This window comes from Eulemur rufifrons, chromosome 2 (genome assembly GCF_041146395.1).
Source record: "Eulemur rufifrons isolate Redbay chromosome 2, OSU_ERuf_1, whole genome shotgun sequence".
NCBI lineage: Eukaryota > Metazoa > Chordata > Mammalia > Primates > Lemuridae > Eulemur > Eulemur rufifrons.
This window is the reverse complement of record NC_090984.1, coordinates 44,374,414-44,398,198: the sequence shown is the minus strand read 5'-3', so window position 1 is coordinate 44,398,198 and position 23,785 is coordinate 44,374,414. Positions and strand designations below refer to the sequence as shown.

Below are 23,785 nucleotides of genomic sequence, written 5' to 3'. Positions count from 1 at the left end.
CACTTGCTAGTGACGTGCATTCAGGGTTCTCTTGTGAGCACCTCCTGACTGATAGACTATTCATACAAAGCCAATTCTTACACCATTGACAGAAAAGAAAACCATGGATTTTTCTGAGTGAATATTGGGGTATACAGAAGAGTGTGGGAAGTGCCTCTAGTATGACCCATTTAACAATTAGTATAACTCATTTAGGTGCATATCTAGTCCCTACATTTTTATTTGTTCCATTCAGTTGTTCAACACCCTTCTCCTTCTGCACATATTACCAGAAAAATTGGTGTTTACCTCTGAAGCCTCTGCCCCGAGCCTGAATTGTACAGCAACCTGAGACACTTGTTCAGTCTAAATGGGTCTGTTCAGCTTTCAAGCTCCAGGCTGTTTGTGCTGTTAACTCCCTTGCCTGCTGTGGCGATTGGGCCCCCATGAGCCCTGCACTGGCTCTGAATACACCTCACCCTGGGCTTCACAGTGTGGGCTGTCTTTGGTTATATGTAGAGGGTCAGTTATTGCTTCCCGAGCACAACCACTGACCAGGGTGGCTGGTCTGAGACAGGTAAGCAGGATTCTAGCCCCAGCTGTCCTCCTGGAGCCAGCTCTTCCCACACACCAGGAGTCCTGTTCATTGATCCAGATTCTTCTGTCCTGCCCGGGGAGTTCCCATTTGGGGACTTTGATGTCCCAGGGAATTCATGGACTGTCTCAATCCATCAGGGAGGCTTTGATTCTGCTGAACGCCACAAGCACCTCAGTGGTTCTGAACCTGGAGTGTGTCACACACCCTTCTCCCTGGAGAGAGGCCAAGTCTGCATTACTGAGACCATTCGAGTGTTACAAGGAAACATAAAGGATCGTCTGTCCTGGGATGACTTTCTGCATCTATCTAGGCACAAAAGCTGTTGGCAGCTTTTCTTGCTAAAAATGTATTCATGTTAAGCTTCACAGAACATCCTGCTAAAGAGATTTAACAACTTCTCAGGGTAGCAGAACCTTGGCAGACTCTTGGGTGAAGCCAGCCTCTCCAGCCCCACTGTTTCAACAAGACCTACTTGGTTACAGACGTGGACAGGCAGTTCCCCAAAGAGAGGACACTGCTATCCAGAAAAAGAGAGGGCCGCTCGGCAGACAGACCAAAGGTGACCAATACACTGAACGGCGTGTCTGTGTCTGGTTAGCTCTGGGCTTGCAAAGGGGGAGATACCATCTCTGCAACTCCAGCTGGTCCTGTTCTCACTGCAGTAAACTAGGTATTGTCCACCAGTTACGTCATGTTAATAGAAAAATTAATTTTAAGCTAAATGAACTGTGTAAATTCAGAGGTAGGAGGAAAGTGAGGAGTTACTGAATAGACTGAAATCTTAGCCTCAGGATCTCGACACTCTTAAGTACTCATTCCCTATGCCCCAATTCCGTGGGAACAAGAGGGCATTGATTTCATCAGCTGAGAATACATGAGTGATTTACATAGTGGGCAGTGTCATCTTGAAAATAAGAAGGGACCAGGAAATGCCAAAGGAGAGAACTGTCCATCTCTTTTTTCCTCTTCTCTTTGCCTTCCTCTCCTCTCTTCTTTGAGTGAACAGGTTGCTAAGAATTAAGAGCCTTTGGCAGAAGCCTTTCTGTTTTGGAGCAAGGGGAAATTAATATTTGGGAGGGGAAGAGAGAAGAAAGATTGGGGGAAGTGTAAGCACAAAGTCACATGCTGATGATGTCCCTGCAAATATGAGACTTTCTAATTAAAACCTGGCACTTGCACCAAACAGCTTGCACCATGTGGGAAAGGAAGGACCGAACGGTTGGGTGGGACAAGGAGGCCTGATGTAATCACATTCCACTGAATGAGGATCCTTTCCTGGGGGTAAATATTGTCCTGGGAATACCACGCTCTGTTCCTAGTAAATGTCAACAGGCAGAGACATAGACACATCACCTTAAAAAGGTCTTCAAATGATTACGGTTCCTGCAAGCCAGGAAATAGGGCTGATTTCCCATGAAAGTAGGTTTGTCTGTCCAGCAGGGTTCTCAGGTCGCTGTCATGGAGAAGTTATTTGCTGACTCATCTTGAAATTGGAGAATTTTCAATTTTCCGTTGCGCACAGTTCTGTCTCTTTCCAGAGGAATTTTTTAAAAAATAATTTTATGTAACATATGTGAACTATGTTTCCCTGTTTTATATTCTAACAAGAAATGTTACTTGTTTCTGATTCCAATAAAGGGGGAAAACACAGTTTTTGAACACCTCTCTATTTAGATAGTAAAAAAGCCTGAGCCATGGGCAATTGGTGGCCTCATCTTTTAAGATAAACTATTGAAAAATGCATCTTTTATTTAAGCCTTTCAAAATTTTAGTAATAATTTTTTTTATTTCATTTAAGGAGTTTAAGTTGTTTTTTTTTTTTTTTTTTTTTTTTGTCACTGCTTTGAAACTCATTTACCTGTATGGCCAGAGAAATGAGCTTCAAGGAAAAGAAATACATTTTCTTTTTTTTTTTTTTTTTTTTCAGTAGGAAAGAACATGGCTTCCAATAACTCTTCAGTTACTTTTAAACATATACTTTCTCTCTGTTCAAGTACAGGGTTCCACTCTTCCTATCTTGAGTGAAGAGTGGGCAAGAAAGGTGACTGAAACCCAGGGTTTGGGGAGTGGAAAGGACTTTAAAGACCCTCTATTCCAAGTCACGACCAGTGAAAGGATTCTGTCCACACCATCATCCTTTCCAATTGGTCATGAGGCCTCTGCTTGGAAGTCCCCTGATGTCTCTGTTTGTGAGACTATTTCTTGAATGAGATGGACTCATTTTCAAAGAATGGCAGGACAGAAAGACGAGATCCATTCAAATTCATTCATTCATTTATGCATTCATTTATTCCTTTGAAAAGTATTTATTGAGCACCTGTGTGTAAGGCAAGCTTTGTGCTGGCACTAAGGACAGAGGCCAGCAAGGTAGATGTGGTCTCTGCTCTCCCTGAAGTCCCAGTGAGGGGGAGAGACATTAACCAAGTAAGTGCAGGCAGAACTAATTACATGATTGACCATTATGGTAAATGCATGAAGGACACACAGAACAGATGAGAGGGCCAATCACAGGGAGATATAACCTGGACTAGGGGGTCAGTTGGAACTATTAACTAAGGCTCTTTTCATTTTTCTCCTATCACCCAAAGGAAGCCTGGGGTGTGAAAGTATGGGTTAGAATTTCTTAAAGTAACTTACTCATAGGAAGGGGCAAAAAGTGTCATAAATGAGAGAGCATTGATACAACCTAGATGTCCTCATTAAGGGAATACTTAAGTACTTTATAATATACACTATTTGGCAATATTATGTATCCTTAAAACTAACTTGAGGGGGACGGGGAAGAGGTCAAAACTTACCTATCGGGTACAATGAACACTATTTGGGTGATGGCACACTAAAAGCCCTGACTTAAGCATTATAAAAGGTATCCATACAACAAAAACATTTGTACCCTTTTAATATTTTGAAATTAAAAAAAGTAGAATTACAAAAAAATTAAAAGAATACTGGATTTTATATTTGCTCATGTTATTTACCTTTATTAAAAATCTTTATTTTTTAATGCAGTTTCGAATTACTGTCTACTGTTTATTGTTTTTTCATTTGAACCAGGATTTCCTTTCGCATATCTTTTAGGGCAAGTCTAATGTTAGTAAAATCCCTTATCTTTTGTTCTTTGGAAAGGTCCTAATTTCTGCCTCAGTTCTTTTTTTTTTTTTTTTTTGAGACAGAGTCTCACTCTGTTGCCCAGGCTAGAGTGAGTGCCGTGGCATCAGCCTAGCTCACAGCAACCTCAAACTCCTGGGCTCAAGCGATCCTCCTGTCTCAGCCTCCCGAGTAGCTGGGACTACAGGCATGCGCCACCATGCCCGGCTAATTTTTTCTATATATATATTTTTAGCTGTCCATATAATTTCTTTCTATTTTTAGTAGAGATGGGGTCTCGCTCTTGCTCAGGCTGGTCTCGAACTCCTGAGCTCAAACGGTCCGCCCACCTCGGCCTCCCAGAGTGCTAGGATTACAGGCGTGAGCCACCGCGCCCGGCCTGCCTCAGTTCTGAGGGGCAGTTTTGCCAGATGTGAAATTCTTGTTTGACTGTATTTCTTTCAGTGCTTTAAATGTCATCCCATTGTCCTCTGTTCCCCACGATTTCAAATGAGAAATTAGATGCTCATTAGATGCTAACCTTATTGAGAACCCTTTGTATGTGATGAATCATTTTTTATTGCTTTCAAGAATTTTTTCTTTGACCTTGCTTTTGGCTGTTTGATTAAAATGTTTCTTGATGTGAACCTTTTTGATTTTACCATACTCAGATTTCATTAACCTCCTTTCATGTGTAGATTCATGTTTTATAAAATTCTGGGAAGTTTGTCCATGTTTTCCTTTAGCTCTTTGAGAATACTTAAGAGAATTGTTTTAAAATATTTTTCTAGTAATTCCAGTGTCTAGTTCTCAGGTTCAGTGTCTATCAATTTTATTTTCTTCCCTTGAAAGTGCCATACTTTTCTCTTCTTTGTATTACTTATGATTTTTGTTGTTATTATTGATGAAAACTGGGCATTTGAGTATAATAATGTGGTAACTCTGGAAATCAGATTCTCTCCTTTCCCCAGGATTTGCTATTTTTTTTTTATTATTAAAGGCTCTAATAGTCCATTTGCTTAGTGACTTTTCCAAACTATTTTTGCAAAGACTACTGTTGTATTACTTGTCATGTCAATAAAGTCCCTGTTCCTTTAAAAAAAAAAAACTAACTTGGAAAAGAGTTTTATTGATTTTAGAAAATCCTTATGCTCTAATGCTGAGAAAAGTTGCAAATGCAGTATATTGTATATACTATATATTAATATACATGCATATGCCTAGCAAATGTATGAAAACTGTATCAAAATGCTTTTCATTTTTATTTTTATTATGAAGTACTTTACAAATATGTAGGTAAACATGTAACACAAACATCTGTGTAATCACAGGCAGATCAAGGAGTAGAACATTGGCAGCGTGCAAAGGTTCTCCTCTCCTCCCTCTCCCCTCTTATGGTATGTGTCATAATCCTTTCTCTCTCTTGTCCACAGAACACTGTCCTTACTTTTGTGATAATCATTTTCTTTAGATATATAATTTTAATATAAATAAATATAATATATATACTTTTATTGTCCTGTATGTATTTCTAAGCCATATAAATTAGTTTAGCCTGATTTTGAACTTTATATACATAGAATCATATTTTTCTTGCTTTTTTATTCAACATTATGTTTGTGGAATTCATCCCTGCCATTGTGTAGAGCTGTAGCTAATTCATGTCATTGCTTCTGTGTTCCATGGCAAGAATGAATATAGCACAGTTTACATATCCATTCCATGAGGAGTGGGCAACTGAGTGATCCCCAGCTTGGGACTGTCGCAGACAGCATTGCTGTTAACATTCTTTTCCCTGCACATTGTACACGGTGCATTGAGCTTCTTTACTGTATACGCCTCACGTGGACTTGCCTGGTCATGAGAGGTGCTGGTTGTTTCTGTTTCTACCTTCCCACTCTGATCCATCCTTTATTTTTCTCTCCCTTTCTGTGTCCCTTCAGGAACCATATCACCAGACTACCTTGCCTCCAGCTTGTAGCGAGACTTGGGAAGTGGGAGGCGATAGTATGAGTTTAGGGGAGGAAAAGAGAGAGTTTGGAATATTTATCCCCTGATTTCCTCTTGGCCTCCCCAGAGTTCTGGCATTGGCTGTGCTGCATTTCTTTTTAAGCTCTAGCTCTCGCAAGACTCTGGTAATACCCTTTCCTCCTTCTGCTGCTTCAGGCTTGACAGTGGGAAAGGCTCCTCGTTGCTGTTAGTCCCCAGTGCTTTACCAGCCTTGTGGCTCTTTTAACCCTACTCACACCTTTGTAAACAGTCCCTTTATTAAAATCTCTTCATTTAAACCCCTTTGAGCATGCCGTCTCCTTCCTCTCGTTTAGGATGTACAGTTCAGTGGCTTTTAGTATATTCTCATAGTTGTGCATCTGTTTTAGAACATTTTCCTTATCCCCAAAAGAAACCCTGCAGCCCTCAGCTGTCACTCCCAATTCCCCTATATCCCCTCAGCCCTAGGAACCACTAATCTGCTTTCTATCTCTGTGGATTTTCCTATTCTGGACATTGCATGTCAAAGGAATTATACAATATCTGGTCCTTTGTGACTGGCTTTTTTCACTTAGCATTATGTTTTTTTTAAGGTTCATCCATGTTATAGCATATATCACTACTTCATTTCTTTTAATTTCAGAAAATATTCCATTATACAGTTATAAGCACATTTCATTTATCCATTTGTCAGTTGACGAGCATTTGGGTTGTTTCTACTTTTTGGCTATTAAGAATAATGCTGCTATGGACAATCATGTATAAGTTTTTGTGTGGACCTAAGTTTTCATTTGTCGTGGATGTCTTTTTCTTGTTGACTCATAGAAGTTCTTTATATAATATATATACACATACATACACATACACACACGTGACAAATATCTTCTCTGACTGGTGGCTTCTCTTTTTACCTTCTTTATGTTGTCTTTTGATGAACAGAATCTTCTAATTATGAAGTAATTGAATTTAATCAATATTTTCCTTTATGGTTAGTACTTACTTGCCGTGCCTTATTTAAGAAGTCTTCCCGATCCATGGTAATAAAAATATTCTCCTATATGTTTCCTATAGGTTATATAGTATAGATTTTGGATTTAGATCTTTAGCCAACCCTGATTTTTTTTATGATGATGATGATGATGATGGAAGATAGAGATCTTCCAAAAGAAAAGATTCAATTTCTTTTGCCAAATCAACATCCAATTATCCCACCTCCATTTATTGAAAAATTCACTTTTCCCTATTGATCTGCAATGTGAGCTTTATTATAAGACAAGTTTCTATATATGCATGAGTCTAATATAACAGAATATTAAGCTGATCCCTGAGTGATTGCTACTTTCTTTTTTAGATCTCTTTGTATTTTTCATTTTTCACAATGAATGTGTTCTTTATACAATTAGGAAAAAAAACTATCTCTATGAAAAAAATTAAAAGTTGAAGATCAAGAGACAGCAAAGGACACTTAGCAATCCCCAGACTCCTGAGGAAGGCTTGTCTTTTGCAGCTTTCCCCAGCTTATGTTCCATTATTCTCATCACCAGTGGCAAGTGGCCAAGAACCTTCTTGTCTCTGCAGCATGGAGCAAAGACAGAGCCTCCTGCCCAAGCTTCCAGGAAACCTGAGTCTTCACCTTACTTCCCATACCCTGTTTCTCCAGGTTCAAGCTAAGGTCACTGTCTCTGTCCACTAGAGCTGCATTTGTTTTCTGGGCTTGCTCTGATCCAGGTACAGAGACTATGACTCCAAAAGCAAAGCAGTGTGTTCATGAAATAGATCAATCCCTCTCTGTGCCCAGGTTCTATTGACCTGATAATCAATCAGGCTTTCTCATCTCCTTCCCCTCTACCCCCATCCCTCTGTCGTCTGTTTCTCACACAGATGGCCCGGTTACTCCTGACGCTGTTGCTCACTCTCTCCAGTGGTGTTAGGGTCTCCTGGGGATGTAGACAGGCACTCGTGGTGAATGCAGGTCTGGAGTCAGGCTGCCTGGGCTCAAGTTCCAGTCCTGTTATTTATTAGCGGTGCACCCTCGAAGAAGTTACTTTACCACTCAGTCTCTTAATAGAGTTTCCTAGTCTGTAAAATGGTGATAGTTGTGAAGATAAAATGAATTACTCATATAAATTTCTTAATAGTGTCTGGCACATGCTAAACTGTCAATAAATGTTAACTATTATTATAGTTATTATCTGATGCTTATATAAAAAATCCCATCAGCCCACTGTCATGAGAGAGACATTATCCATCTAGGCACACTTAGTAGCAAAGTGTTCAAAGTGAAGAAAACCTGCAGACAGGCAGAGATATGTCAGAATAATCATCGTCATCTGTACAATTGCTCTCCTCCATCTCCCCTCAAACTAAAATCCTTTCACATCTGCTTTGGGAGGGGGGAGGGCAGAGTTGTCTAGAAATTGAAGGGGGTGGTTGTGTTTTCTGTCTGGGTCAATGTGGTGCATAACAGACACGACACCCTGGAACGTGGAAGCTTAGGTGGCAGAGGGGATGATGGTATTTTAAGCCCTTGGGAATTCATAGGAATTGGGGGAGAGTTTTGAATTTCCACAGGCTGAGTGGGGGTGCGGTAGGGGGTGAGGACAGGATTCAAGCCTATCCTACCTGGATCTAAGGGGCAGAGAAAGCCCATCTGAGTTATTCAAGAAGCAGAGCCCAGAGTGTATCCCCGGCACCACCTCCCCCAGTTATTGGCTGCTAAGCCCGCAGCCGAGCATCCTCCCCTCTCCTCCCTGCTGTGCCCTGGCTTGGCGATGTTCCTTATGGATTGGCCATATGGGCAGCCTTGGATCCTGTGTTTGCTTTGGCTTGGTGGTTCGCCGCTTACTTCCTGTTAACATTCCTCCACCCCTCAACCCCGAAAACGGGTCTCTCAGAGCCACCTGCTCTTTCTCTTCTCTGTGCCCACAGCCTCCGCTCTCTGATTTCTCCATCAGTTGCTTGGCTCTTGACTGGGACTCAAATCTAACTTCTGTTCAAATATTTTCCATCTGAACCTCTTGTTTGGAGCAGATAGTGTTTCACCGTGGTGGGCCTTTACTGGGACAGAAAGGGGTGATCGGGGTGGTACTGGAAAAGGCAAGTTCATGTATCCAAACGACTTTCAGGCGAGACCAGAAAAAGCCCTTCTTCCCATGGGTTTCTGTCCAAAAAGCATCAGGCCCAGGGTAGAGGCAATTTTGTCCAAAACGGCTAGTGCTGAGTCTGAGGCCAAAAAACAGCCTAGGAGTGGACGAAGGCTCCCAGCTGGCACACACGCCTGTGGATTCTCTCATGTTGACCCTCCTGGGTCTCCTTAACTCAGGCCCTTGGTCTAGTAAGAGTGCCAGGCCAGGCCGCAGTCCAAGGCCAACACGTGTGCTGAACTACCACACCCCACATGTGGCACAGCTTGTTCTGGCTACTCGCAAACGACTTGGGCGTTCGTCTCCTCCAGTGGAGTTCAGATAAGGCCTGTCAGCTGGGCCACCTCCACCTGATCTCCCCAGTTTCCCCAGGTCCAGCGGCTCCACAGAGAAGCAGGTTTAAAGAACCTCTTCCCTTGACTTCGGCTCCAGTGGACGTCCCGACCAAGAACCCTTCAGTAGCACAGGGCAGTGCTGTGCAGAGTGTGTTCAGGGTGTGGGTTTGGATCCCGGTTCAACCACATGGGAGCTGTGTGACCTTGAGCGATTCCCTGACATTCTACCTGTTTCCTCATTTGTGAAATGCAGCTAATCGTGCAAAGAGGTGTGACGAGTTGAAAAGACTGCTCAATAAGGTAGGGTGATTCCCTGAAAGACATGCCAGTGCCTCTGAGACAGGAGGCGGGATTGGTGTTATGTATGGACGGGGGTCCCTTCTTTGCCATGCGGGGTGAGATGCACAGCACAACAGGAGAGCATGGTGGGTGGCTGAGGCAGGAAAAATGACTCCGTGTGTGAATGCAGAGTAGCGCTGCACCTGGCACTGGTGTTGGACAGCCAAAGGTCCCTGATTGAGGTGACGCGGACAGAGGACAGGGGAGCACAGCAGGTGCCCCTCGTCACACCCACACTGCTTTCGGCCTGGTTCCCACTGGCTGTTCAAAGGGCTCTGGCTCCCGGAACGTGCGGGGGCTGCCTCAGGGGCCAGGTGCTCTGTTTCCCTGGGGGGATGTCTGCAATGGGGGAGTTTGTGGCATCTCAACAGTGACCACAGGCAGTGGCAGCCGCAGCCATAAGGAGTGAGGCTCCTGGGTAGACTAAGCAAGCTTTGGGTTTGATGCCTTCACGCGATGCTCATCTGGACTGACCGGCTGGACGGAAGAAGCCTTTCCGGGGTCTCGGGGCTCTCACGCAGACGTAACGCGGGTGCCGAGGCATTTAGTGTGCACTTTTGAGAAAATGTGACCATATTTTATATCCCGAGTTCGTGAATCAGCTACGTTTGTGAAGTGGTTAGCAGGCTGCCTGGCTCGTTTTAAGGGCTCCATAAATGATGCTCATTCTTATTAAGCACGCGCGCGGCAGCAGCCAGAGGACAGAGCCGCGCTCCTTGGCAGCCCGAGCTCCCTAAGGGGAGGGCGGCGCCTTAGGAGCGGGGAGAAGAGAGTGGACTCATTAAGCAGCTGACACATACCCCGTTACTCCAAGGAATCTCCCATCTCTGTACGGAAGTCTGACCCAATTTGCTCAGCTTGTCTCCTGAGCCACTCTGGTTCCAGCCACCGACCCGAGCCAGGAGCACCCTTCCTCTCCGCCGGCTGCGACTGGGAGGCGGAGGGGGAGGCGGGAGCTCGCCCGGGTTGGGAGCCTGGAGCACTAGCTCATCTCCCCCAGCACTCTCTGGGGGGCGGGAAGCTGTGAGAAAGGGAGGAGGAGGGCGTGGGGCGCCTGTGTGGTCAGGGAGGCCTCCCCTCCCTTGGAACGCACAGCAGCCAGGTCATGGGCTCACTGGGGTTGTTTATCGCCCCAGACTCGCATGACAGCACTTTTGCAAATTGGGACGTTCTTTCTAAACATACAAAATCCGGGCCTGGGATTTAGCTGTAGGACTTTCAGAAGTTTGGAACGCAGGGTCCTGTCATTTCTCTTAAAAGGGGATTCACATTGCTTAAGTCAGGTTGGGGTGGAGGTGCTACGTTAGCTACTGCAGTTTGTGAGGCTTGGGTGCTAAATGCTTGCCAGGAACCTCTCTGAATCCCTACAGAAACCAGAAGAATGGAGAGTGACTTGTGCGGGGCCACCCTGGACACCGATTCTCACAGAATCTGAGAGCGGGGAGTGTGGTGGGGGTGAGTGCGGAGGGGGACAGGGGGCAGGCAGATGTGGGAGGCCACCCAGGGCAGGTTTCAGGCAGAGCAGCATCATCTTCCTTTTATAGACAGGGCAACTGAGGCACAGAAAGGCTCACTCACTCCCCAGACCCACCACTGGACCCACGGCCTCTTCCTGCTGCTGCACTGGACAGTCTCCCGTTCTCATGAAAGCAGACAACTGAGTTCGAGTTTTTGTGAAATTAGCAATCACAGAATGTGGTTTTGCCTTGGTGTCTGGAAAAGAACAGGAACATATAAGAAGTGAATCCCTTTTAAGCTTGTAAAAGGGCACAAGGATAAAAGGAGGCCTGATTTAGTGCAGCGGGAAGAGGCTTCAGGTGGGTGGAGAGTCTGGGCAGGTGGTTTCCACAGGGGCCCCTGGCAGGAAGAAGGCGCCCGTGGCTCGCCCGCCCACCGCAGAGGCTAACATGGCCCCCCACCCCAGCGCGCCCGGAGCACCAGCTCACGCTTGCACCTTCCTTTTCTTTCAACAAGGTCCTACTTGTAGCCTTTTGCTTTTAGTTTTCCATAATGTCCTCTATAACTCCATCTCCTCAGTGTTCCTATGTAGGGGACTGGGTCAAGGTGAGAAAGCTGAGACCACGAGAGAAGTGACTTTCCCTAGGCCACTGGACAGCAGGCCAGGGACAAGACCTCTTAACTCCCGTGTCCCTCTCATCCACTCCCTGAACCACCAGCCTGCCTGAGACAGACGCAGACCCTGCCCTCCTGCCGAATGTCCAGTGGGATAGGTGGGCACAGGCCGTGTGATCGCAAATGAGCAAGGAAAAGAGAAGTCATTGGCTTCCGGACTTGTTCCACCGCCCAGTCTCTCGGCTTTTCAGACATGTCCTGTACATTCCTGTTGAGTTACTGTTCCCATGCTCCTAAAGCAGCCCACTCTATCCCAAATCACTCCAACGGGCATTCTGGCCCCTCCACCGCCCCACGCCCGGTCTCTCTTTAGCACTGTGCCTGCTGGCTGTTCTTGCCCACCTCTCGGCCCTTACTCGGGGTGTTCTCTCTGTGGAAAACCCAACTTGCCACCGCATCTCCAGGAAGCTTTCCCTAATTCCTCTGATGACAAGGATCTTTCATCACCTCCCATGCCAAATTTTAGGACTTCTTTTGTGGAAAAGATTTATGTTACACAAGTCAAGGAATTTATAACTCCTTTCAGGTAATGAAAAGCCCAACAGTAGGCGGAATGAAGCTGGAAGACCTTAGGTTTTCCCCCTCTCAACACATGTTTTGAAAGCCTGCTCTTACCCGTAGGCCACTCACAACGTATCTTTTCTGAGCAATTGTCAAGTTCTGGGTACCAAATAGCAAAATACAACAGGCAGAACAGGGTCCCTGGCCTCTGCAAAGGTACATTTTGAGAAATCCCCGGAAAGGCTACAGTCTGCATCAGCGGAAAAGCATTTACCAAGCCCGGTGTTTTTCAGAGTGCTGCCCTCTCCTGGCAGCTCAGCCTGGGATATGTATCATTGCATGTGAGATGTCTCGTAAATACATCTCCTAGCACGAGTGAGACATCGTTATCTTCCCAACACTGCATGCTCACTCTGGTTCTTCTCAGCCGGAACCGTCTTCCTCATACCCACTTTTCAGCACCCTACTCAGGTTTGCCTCTTTCTGTTCCAACCTTACGATCTCCCAATCCTTTGAGCTTTTTTCAGGACGTGTAACTGAACACCACATAAATTGGCGCTAGCTCTTCCTCTGCCATAGTTCAGAAGCCGTGAGGTTTAGTGGCTTTGGAGTCTGTGGCAGGGCGAGCTAGGACATTTGCTCTCCTGCCAGCAGGTCAGGCTGTTTCTGGGACACAGCTACCCAGCCAGCCCGTTTCCCAACTCCTTTGCATCTTACGGGGGCCAAGTAACTAAGTATGGACGATGAGCTAAAAGTGAGCAGGGGTTAGTACCGTATTAATGTGCCATCATCACTCATTCTTCCTCATCTTTGATGACTTTGGATGCCACCCGTTGGGAACAGCACAGCTTCAAGATGGAAGGGGTTTCGATTCCCGAGTCACCACCTGGAGAATAATGTCCCAGAAAACCCCAGGCAACCAGGAACCTCTGCAGAGGACTTTGGGCAAAAAGTAAACTTCTGTTAGGTTAAACACTGAGACTTTCCCTGACCAAGACGGAGTTAGGGAAACTTAGGACTGAATCCCATCTCTGCCACTTGTCAGCCCTGTGATGTCAGGAGGATCATGTGCCTGTCCCTGGCCTCAGATTCTCCAGCAATCAGAAGGGCTCAATCCTTCCCAGCTTTGGGGGATGATTATAAGGAGTAAATTAGATATTTCTGAAATGCTTGGGATTTGGCAGAAACCAAATATTTTCTAACATTTGTGTGTGTGTGTGTGTGTGTGCTCCCACACACGGGCTTCATGTGTGTTAATCTTGTCACTAGATTGTAAACTCCTTGTATAGCAGCCCAGTGTTGTAGACCTGTATTCTCTATAAAGCCTAGCACAGTGCAAAGCACATAGATGATCGTGTTTAATATTTACTAAGAAACAAAAATACCATCTTGGCTTAAAACATAAGCAAAACTAACTTGCTGAGCTACCTCTTTATGAAACTCCCTATGCCAGGCACCAGCCACCTCATCACATGTCCCCCTTCATTCTCTCGCTCATAGACCCTCTCCTGCTGGTCCGGTTCTTCCCGTGGCTTCCCACTGACCCACCCTCTTAAAGAGTATTTTTATGTATGCTTGCTGCTCACTGTATGAGTAAATGGGTGTATCTATTTGGATAAAAGTGCTTTTGTGGCTTGTGACAAATGGAGCAGAAGCCAGACGGGGAAGGGAGTGGGCAGATTATTGAGCTCTTTGGAAATAGATGGTGAAGAAACCATGCTGGAGGGGACCTTGTTTCATATTTTTGTAAACGAGCTGTAGACATGAGCTGTGTGATGAAATCTCAAAGTTGGAAGATGTCGTTAAGCATTCCCGTGTAAACATCAAGTTGATGAGGATCAACCATCTCACCAGATCGGTATGTTGAGATTTTGGTAATTGTGTCAATGTGTTTTTAAAAAGAGGACACAGATTTAAAGAATAAGAGCAATGAAGGAATGATGGATTATCAGAGGTCATCTTTAGCTGGGTCAGTTTAGCTTAGCTTATATTAAAATATCAGACTCTACCCTCCACTATCGTAGAGACAGTTCAAGCTCCTTTTAAGCCTGTTTCTTTGTTTTGTTTTTGTTTTGCACAATAAGCGTTAACTTTAATATCATTTTGGAATTGAAAAATGAGTTTAATGCATTGTAAAATAAAAACAAGAACTATAACAAAACATAATTGCCACCTCTTAACTCTCTCCCACTTGCCATGTTCTTCCCCACTGCCAAAAGACCATTTGGGCCCTCTTTTCTCACCTGACCTTCTCAAAGTCTCTTCCCTGGCCCTGCTGCCATAATCTCACCCTTCTCAAAGCCATTCTTCACACCCTCTAACCTGGTGATATCCAATGGAAATATGTGAGCCATGCATGCAACTGAAAGTTTTCTAATAGCCATAGTTTACAAAGTAAAAAGAAATAGGTAGAATTAATTTGAATAGTATATTTTATTTAACCCAATATATCCAACATATTATCATTCCAATGTGTAAGTGATACAAAAAATTATTAGTGAGATAGTTCACATTGTTTTTTTCCTATTACATCTTCAAAACTCAGTAGGTATTTTATGCTTATGCACATCTCAGTTCATACCAGCCACACTTCAAGCGCTCCCTATCTCTTTTAGGAAATCCAAATTCATCAGCCTGACAAACCAGGGCCTCCCCACCATCTAACCACGTATCTTTCCCTTCCATACCTTTGCCTGGTGAACCACACCTGCCTCACCTCTCACCAGCCCTTCCTGGGCTTGACTCCCAGTATCTGGGATATTCCTTCTCCATAGGACATACACCTTATTCCAGGCATTGGTCATTCAACATCTCATGGCAACGTGTCCCTTTCCAACAAGGCCACAAGTACTTCCCTGCCAAGTCCACTGTCCCCAGGCCTCTATTGGAGCACTTGGCTTAGGTGGTCCAACAGTTTTGTCCACCCCACCCCACCCCACCCCACCCCAAATCCTCACCTTCAAGAGGTGAGTGAACTACTTGGAGGCAGGAATTTTGGAGTCCAATTTCTATTTGAGTGCCCAGCCTAGGCACTCAAGTATATAAAGCATGGATTTTTTTTTTTAAAGGGTGGATATGTTATAATTTTTACTGACATCTAGTTACTGAACTTGATCAAATTCTCAAGTTATTTAGCCAACTCTTAATCTCAAATTATACACATTTATAGGGTTTGGCCTGAAAATGGGTGAGAGAAAGTAGACAAGCTAAAGAAGCAACTACCATTGGAAGAACCATTGTTCCTGGTTTCTTCCCCCCACACACTGGCACAAAGATCTTTTAGCCTTAAACTGTTTTTCATAGCTGTGCTGGAATAAACGGGAAACCACAAAAATGAAGACTTCCACTGAGCCAGTCATCAAATCACAGTGGTAATGAAGAGAACATCCAGAACTATCCGAATTTGATTAAACGCTGAACACTTGAAGTGTTTCTTAACTCATGTAATTCCCCTATGTAAGCAATCATCTGAAATTTTCAGCAATAAAGTTCTGGATTACAGGATTTCTTAGAGCCCTCACTATCCTTCACCGAAGATTGCCCATCTCCCTTTTCATTAAGCCTGTCTGTGTTGATAAGATTTTTGCACGATGTATTTCCTTACCTCTTCTGACAAAAGCTCTCTAAGAAAAGGAAAGTAACACCAATGAGTATTCTTATGATAGTAGATAGAGGAGTAAACGCCCGACCAGTAAGAAGCAAAACTTTTTCACATGAGGGCCCATTCAAAAAAAATTTTTTAAATGTATTGACTTCATTTTAAAAGAGTATGTGCAGTATACAAAACACACACACACACACACACACACCCCCCATCAGGAAATGTGGCATCTACAATTGTAGCAGAGCATTTAAAAATATTTCTCTAATATAGAAGGAGTTTCAATTAGGGGGAGCTAAAATTTCAGAAACAACATATAATTAGTACACATTCCAGCATCTGCTTGAAATGTGGGGCCTTTGAATGCATTTTATGCGAGATGAGAAGGGGTGGTACTGGGCGGAGGCAGCTGGGGCGTGACTGAGGGACTGAAAGTGCAGTGCCCAGCAGGCACCGACCAGGAGCAGCAAGCCCAGAGCCAGTCCCCTGGCTCTCACTGCTCCAAGTGTGGTCTGCAGGCTGCACCCAGGGCCTGGGCACTCTTCTCGAGTACACCAAACTCAGCAACCATGATACATAATATTTTAAGCAATATTTAAAAACTTCAAACTGCGAACTACAAACTGTGGGCTGGCTGCTTGTTTTTTGTAAATAGAGTTTTACTGGAGGCTGGTCAGCTGGCTGGGGCTGGTTGGTGGCCTGGCCTACCACGGCACACTCTTAGCTGAAACTGATGGCTTTAAGAAAAGAAAAAGTTTCTATTTTCACTCCAGAGAACTATCTGTTTCAACAGAACTCTTTGATGTCTTCTAGTTGTGTAAAGAGCAGTATGAGGCAGCTTGAGTTAACGGGACCATATTTCTGATTTGTATATATTTACAGGTTTCCCCAACATTTTGCTGTGAATAGACTTCACATGGGAGATGTTGACTCCCTGGGAACTACCCAGTGTGGAGGCAAGAACTGCACTCTCGCCCCAAGGCTAGTGTGGGAGAGGAGTCTGTGGTTGGTGAATGAATTGAGGCAACCACCTGGCAACATCCACGCCTCACTGCTGCTGGACTGTCTCTGCTGATGCCACACGGCAAACTCCACTGAAAAGATACAGTTTGCAGAGTCAGGAAATGTCATGGTTAGTGTTATTATGTGATAACAGCGTCCTGTAGACCAGCAGTAGCAACAGTGGAAGGGGTGCATATCAGAGTTACCTGGTGGATTTTCCCAAGGAAACACTCTCATCTGCCTTTCACAATGGGCCTAAAGATTTAGAGCAGTGGTTCTCAGCCAAGGCTATAAATTGGAATCACCTGGAGAGCTTTGAAAACTGATAATGGCCGGACCTCAAATCCAGATTCTGAATGAATTGGCCTGGGGTGTGGCTTGAACGCTGGGAGTTTTTGTAAAGCACCCGAAGGGGCTTGAATGTGCATCTGTGGTTTTCAACCATTGATGTGGATTCTTTGTAGTGAAAAAGTGTGTGTGTGGAATATATTTGTATTAGGGTAATTAATGGTAGCTGCTATAACAAAAAATCCCAAAATATCAGTAGTTATTGTTGCGAAGTTTATTTCTTGCGGGTTTGAATGATTGTATAAGTGTTTTCTCAGCCAGACCTGGAAATAGTAGATATCACTTCTCCTGATGTTCCCCTGCTTAGAATCCCATCACTCAGCCCCAACCGAACTGCAAGGAATTTAGGATATGTGTCTTTTTGTGATCCCAGGAGGAAAAAAAAGCAGAATTGGTGAGCATCTAGTCCATTTCTGCCATGTACAAATATTATGAAAATATTTATAATTCCCTAATTTAAGAATCATAAGCTTAGAGTTTAAGTATGAACATTTAAAATTGACTTTATATATTATTTTTCTTTTCCATTTTAGAATATGTAATACTCTAAAGGATCTTTCAGTTATAATTTTTAATAAGAATTGTCTTGGAGACAGTCAGTAGAGAGACTCCAGGCTACGAATCTCTGTTTTAACCCAAGCAGCTCTGCCTGTATTTTATATATTGGATTTCAGGGTAAGTTTCATTTAAACATGGGAATCTAACTAAAAATCAAATCACCACTGAAAATCGCTTTATGTGGAAACCACCACAGCATTACGGGGGGAGACAGGTTAGATGGTGTTTCTAATTTTGGTGATTCACAGAGATCTAGACGTGGGGTCTTACAGATGTCAAAGGTAACTTAGTGCAGAATGGTAACTTGCCTTCTGTCCCCTAAGACCAAGGAACTGAAGATCTTACACCCTGCTACTTCCTTCAAGAGCCTGCAAAGTCTAACCACATCCCTATTAAAGAAACCACTAGGACAGCGCTACTCTGCCACCTCTAAAGGTCTCTAAAGGACCTTTCGGTTATGATTCTTAATAAGAATTGTCTTGGGGGCAGTGAGTAGAGAGACTCCAGCCTCCAAAGTTCCCATGGGCTGGGAAGCACCTTTGTCCCCCGTGCTTCATGCAAACGGCACAAGTACTCAAAAAAGGTCTGCCGAGAAAAGCAAAGAAAGGGAGGGAGATAAACAGGAAGAGACAGAGAAGAAATGGGTTACCCTTCTGCAGGGATTTTTCCTATTTCACTCCCACCAATCTCAGTCGTTGATCCTTTCAACACATATTAAGTGCCTACTGTATGCCAGGCACAGAACAGGGTGATGGAGCTGCGAGGGCAAAGCAGGCCCAGTCCTCGCCATCAGAGAGGCCACTTATGGCACAGGGGAGGCAGGAGCGGGGGTGGAAAAAAAAAACAAAAAAAAACCCCCACAGCACTTGAGGCCGAGAGGGTCAGCCTTTAGGGATGGTGCACCAGGTGGGCGTGAGGTCTGTGGGGTGGACGCGTGGGCACGAGCAGGAACCATCTTCCCCTGGGGAGCTGGTTCCACGGTGCACTGACTCCCAAGCTGGAGGTGCCATTGTGCTTCCCGTGGATGCCCCAAAAGACAGCCTGCTGAAGCCAATCTACGAAAGTGCAGGAAGCAATGAGCCTCAGGGAGGAGTCTGCCACCCAGCCTGAGGCTCTGGGTCCCTGGAGCCTGATCACGGGCTGCCCCAGAGCCCAGAGAGGTGCAGTGCACACCCTGAAGGGGGTTTAACGGTGATAGGCCTGCAGACAGAAAGGCTGAGCAGCACATCCTGCTGATTTCACGTAGTTACAAAAATACGCAGACACAAACCCAATCCAGCTGGCTGTGCCCTTGAAATTCTGATATATTAAGGTCTCATTAAGATTTCCTGACAGATCTGGCCTTCCCCATAGCAGAGCTGTTGGGGACACCCAGACAGAGCAGAGCTCACCATGTAGACACAACTGTACAGCCCTGTGACTTCTCTCTGTCAGTGTCTGGAAGGATCCACGGGATGTGTGATTATCATCAGGATGTTTTCGTATGTCTCCATTTCCAAAAGAAGAAAAAGTTTAATCATTTAGAGTTGATTTGATTCTCCCCAGGAGAGTATTTTAGGGTAAAAAGGAAACAGACCTCTTCTTATTTCTGCAATTCCCAGCACAGCTGCAAAGAACACATCAGGTGGGATCAGGAAGTGGGGCAGAACCTGCTGAAGGGAGCAGCTGCTTTCCCTAAACATCTCTGCCATGGTGTTGCTTCAATCTGAACCCACGCTACAGATTCCAGAAGTACTTGGAAGGCTTGATGCCTTCTAGCTGACAAGATAACCAACCCACAATGAGCAAAGGTGAACATAGGGTAATGCTGCATTCATTTATGAAATGGAAATAGTCAAACAGATCAAAAATAACAATGACTAGAGAGAGCAGGGTTGAGCTAGCCAAAAATCGCACCCACTTACCTGCTGTGACTTAGTTCATCTTCCACTGTCTGACAGTAAAAATGAAACTGACATCCATTCACAGAGGTCATAATTCAGATTTGAATCAAGGATGCAAAACAGCCTATGTCCTAAAAAGAGGTTTATGGTTTTGTTTGCCAAAAAAAAAAAAAACAAAAAAAACCCTCCATTTTGAATTCATTAGCAGTTAGTTGAAATAACAGATTTCGTGAATTGCCAGGTCCTGCCAAATGCACATCAGGTGTCACATGTACAAGACTCTCATGTTTATGCAGACATTTGTGAGATTGTCAGACCCTTTAATTGAGACCCAATCCTATAAATGAACCCAGCCCTGGAAACACATGGTAATTTGCAAAATCAAATTCACAGCTTTCTTCTATTTCTCTAACCCTAAACTCAGAATAATACTGAGAATCCTTTCTTAACTCATACATAATGTTAGGATCATATTGGGTTTCAAAAAGTTTAATAAAGTAAACTGACTTGCTTTTTTTCTTTTCTCTTTTTTTTACAAAGTGTTTTTTTTTTAATTGGCAAGGGGTAAATGAATCTCTTCAGTTATGAATATGAAAATGAATTTTTCTACCAGTAATGACCTTCTAACATTTAAAAATAATGTCCTTAAACCATTTAATAATTTCATTTCTTATATATCTCTAAGAACTAAAGTTACAACCAGGAAAAAGTACATTCTGTGGACAAAGCTGATTGTGATTTTAAAATCCGTAACGGTTTATAGGCATATAACTTTTAAGTATGTTAATATAGCATCAACCTAATTGTCCTTTATTTTGGCTCATCTAATTTACAAACATGATTTCTGAAATTTAACAGTATTTGTAATGGCAATGTCCAAAGCAATTTTGGCTGAGTAAAGTGCTATTTGTTGAACAAAAATGTAGTTGTTTGTGCAAGTTTAAACATTTCACAGGCCAGCTGAGTTCATTTCAACCCTACTTACAAAATAATTATTGGCAAATGAAATGGGCAAGGGGGTAGAGACAAGACATTTTCAAGCTTCTGAGAGATTTACAAAGCCAAGTTCTTCAACTATTGAAAGTAAAATTGAAAGGTTGCAGATAATTGAAAGGTACATGTTTAAATCTCAGGATTAAAAAGGGTTCCAAAGAGAGGAATATTTACAATGGAACAATGAGGAAAATGTTTTGTACTGTCAGAAACATGGAAAATATGCTGTTCAAATTTGTTGGCTCTTGAATAAATAAAATCCAGACTTAGACTATTAAAAATATCAAAGTGATCCACTATGTGCCAACTCCATTTTCTTCTGTTGTTTGTTATAAAGAAAATCCATTATTGAATATACTGCAGTTCTGGTTAAATTATCAAAGATATTTTCTGTATGCAAACTGTTGTTTACATACAGTTCTTCTCTAACAATTTGAATACACTTTTATCACGTGGTTCCATAGGTGCAAAGTTAGAAGGAAATTTTGAGTTATATTTTAACCTCCTACCCAAGGTACAAACCCTTTCCATGGTAGTCATTCAACTCATCTCTACTGAGTACCTAATATGAGTGAGATTTTTTGGATGGCAAAATTAGAGATACAAAAACAACTTCAAGATGGTTCGTGGTGTGCTAGGTGGAAGAAAGCATCCTTGTGCAATGGCTGCCATTAAGCCTGGCCTGAAACTCTTCTATCTTGTAACAGGCAGCTCACCACCATGCAAGCAAATCCAAGCTTTTGGTGGGTATCTCTATAATTAGGACTGTGTGGATTAAACATCAACTGACGTCGGTTTTTCCTTCTGGGATAAAATGGAAAAAACCTTCTCTATTGTCTTTAGCTTAGATCTTCAAAGATTTTGAGAGGACTTCCCTGTGTTCTGCATAGTCCTCCCCACCCCGCCACTTTATGCAGAAATCTTATTTCCCATTATTTTCACTACCACAAAATGCTTTACTGCCTTTAGGGATTTTAAAAATTATTTCGTATCAACTGAATGAGCTTAACTGCTAAATATTTAATATTGCATTTAAAATATAACAGCATTTTTAAATTATGACATTCAGAAACCAAGAGTTGTATCATTCAATTGGATTCAGCCTGGAATTACCCCTGTGTAATTAGACTTGCATTGACTAACAAAAGATAGTTAGGGGGAAGAAAGATGGAACACCTACGTCTTGCCAGCACTGTGTATAATTAAGGGAAGAGGCCATGATAAATCTTTTATAATGAAATTCATGTGCTCTAAGACAATGACTGAATTTGATATTTGCAACTATTTAAATCTGACAGTTTAAAAGTCACAAGATTAATTAAGTCACATTTCAGAAATGACTCTACAATCTAAATTTCTTACAAGCAAGTCAGGTTAATGACACCAGACTCTGCTATTTTTAATGAGTAAAGCAAGGGACTGACTCACACATGTTAAAATTCCTTCTAGTGGTTATACATTTGGCACCTTTATAAGCCATAACTAACAGAACCAGGATAATTTAAATCCAGGAGACTTCATTTAGCCTCCAGAATGGCCCCTCCAACCCCAAGTCCATGCAAGAACACAAAGCCAAGGGGTAAACTAAAAAAAAAGAAGAGATTGTTTTATTGTGACATTTATGACATTGACCCCCTGTTGACAGGAATGACCGAGGGTAATCTTGGCATATTGCACATGCTGTGATGAAGGGTGCACTGGAAATCCTCTGGCTGCTGAGGCTGTTTCCTGGTCCTCCCAGACCTCAATGCACGTGTGGGCCAGTCACAGAAGTTTCATTACCACTTGGTGTATACATTTAACAAGTCTTTGGTCTTAATAAGCACCATTACAAACCCTCACATTAAGGGCATTATTATTCTAGTTTATAAATGTTTCAATGATAAAAAATAGCACGATTACAGTATACACACACTTAATTTACATGTAATGTATTATACTCATAACTGAGATAAGCTACTGAACTAACTTTGGTTGATTGAAATTAATGAAGTATTGGAACTGAATACTTGTAATTTGGTTTCTAAGTTGTGTAGATATTACAGTGCATTCATAAATCTAGTTTGAAAATTTACTAGCACCAAATAGATATTATAAATGGCCGACCTAGTATTTGTATTTGGAGAAGCAAAGTTTAAAAATTTGAAAAAAATACAATGGTCCCTCAATTGAAAGCACATTCCTGTACGTCTGCTGGAAGGATGGCATGCCAGCATGAATGGCCAACCCCCAATGGAAATACATGTCCCAGTTTTCAAGATTAACACATATGACCAGGTAGCTTAGCTACACACACAAGAAGCCTGAGAAAGTGGTTGTTTGGAACTAGGGTAGTCACCTGTACCTTGCTTTTGTAATACAAGAGTAGTGCTTATTTATACAAATTTACTTGGTGAAAGATTGTACCTATGATATGAAGACTCTGATTGGGGGAAAATATAGTTCTACCTATCTATATTTGTTTTTCTTTAATTATTTGGTCTCTGGTTGGTGAATTAATGAAGCAAAATCTGAATTTTCATCTTCAGATTATCACCCAGTTCACCACTGAGGTAGTCTTTGTCATATTTGTCTTCTAGCTGGTTAAGTTCTTTCTTTTTATAAAGTGGAGTACTACTGATTTGTAATGAATAGGTTCCAGCCACTGGCTTCTTCTTCGTGAAGTGGAGGTAGCTGATCCCTTCCTTTTGGTTGATTTTAAAGAAACCATCTTCGTTTCCAGATTCAATCAAGTATCTGTTGTGATTCGTCAGAGTCGTAAGGGCTGGAAGGAGTTCTAGGATTCGGACCTTGTTACTGATGTGGGAAATGTTGAAAGCGAAGAGGGCCGTCTTCTCAACATCCCAACTTGCAAGACTCACGTTGGCCTCTCTCTCAGACTGATCCTGGAAAGACACATAGCGATGTGTTAAATGGAAGGTACATACGCCACTTAGTTCTCATATTAAAGAAAAAGTGACTCAAATTCACACTAATGCAACTTTCTGCACATGTGGCATATACTGTATTGAAAATGCACATTCATAAGGCACTTTGTTTAAACCACAAATGTGTTAAATTGGCACATATTTGTAATATTAAACTGATGTCAGGAAGAAAGCTTGAAATAGCTTGTAGTTAGAGGTCTTCTAATGCAGTGGTCTCAAGTGTGGTCCCTGAACAAGCCACATTGGCATCACCTGGGAATCTGGCAGAGATGCCAATTCTCAGCACCACCCCAGACCTACCGGATCAGAAACTCCAGGGATGTCTCTCAGAAATCCATCTGAACAAGCCTTCTAGGTGATTCAGATGCA

General features: G+C 43.0%; 1 protein-coding gene across 1 annotated transcript in view; it reads right to left on the bottom strand.

Annotated features, from left to right (window-relative positions):
• Window positions 1-20,290: 20,290 nt before the first annotated feature.
• Window positions 20,291-23,785, bottom strand: part of FBN1 (fibrillin 1) — a 229,089-nt gene continuing 225,594 nt past the window's right edge. Inside the window, exon 66 of the mRNA XM_069483916.1 lies at window positions 20,291-23,374. Within this exon, the coding sequence (XP_069340017.1) occupies window positions 22,985-23,374 (390 nt within the window). The 3' untranslated portion in view covers window positions 20,291-22,984. The remainder of the gene's footprint in view (window positions 23,375-23,785) is intronic.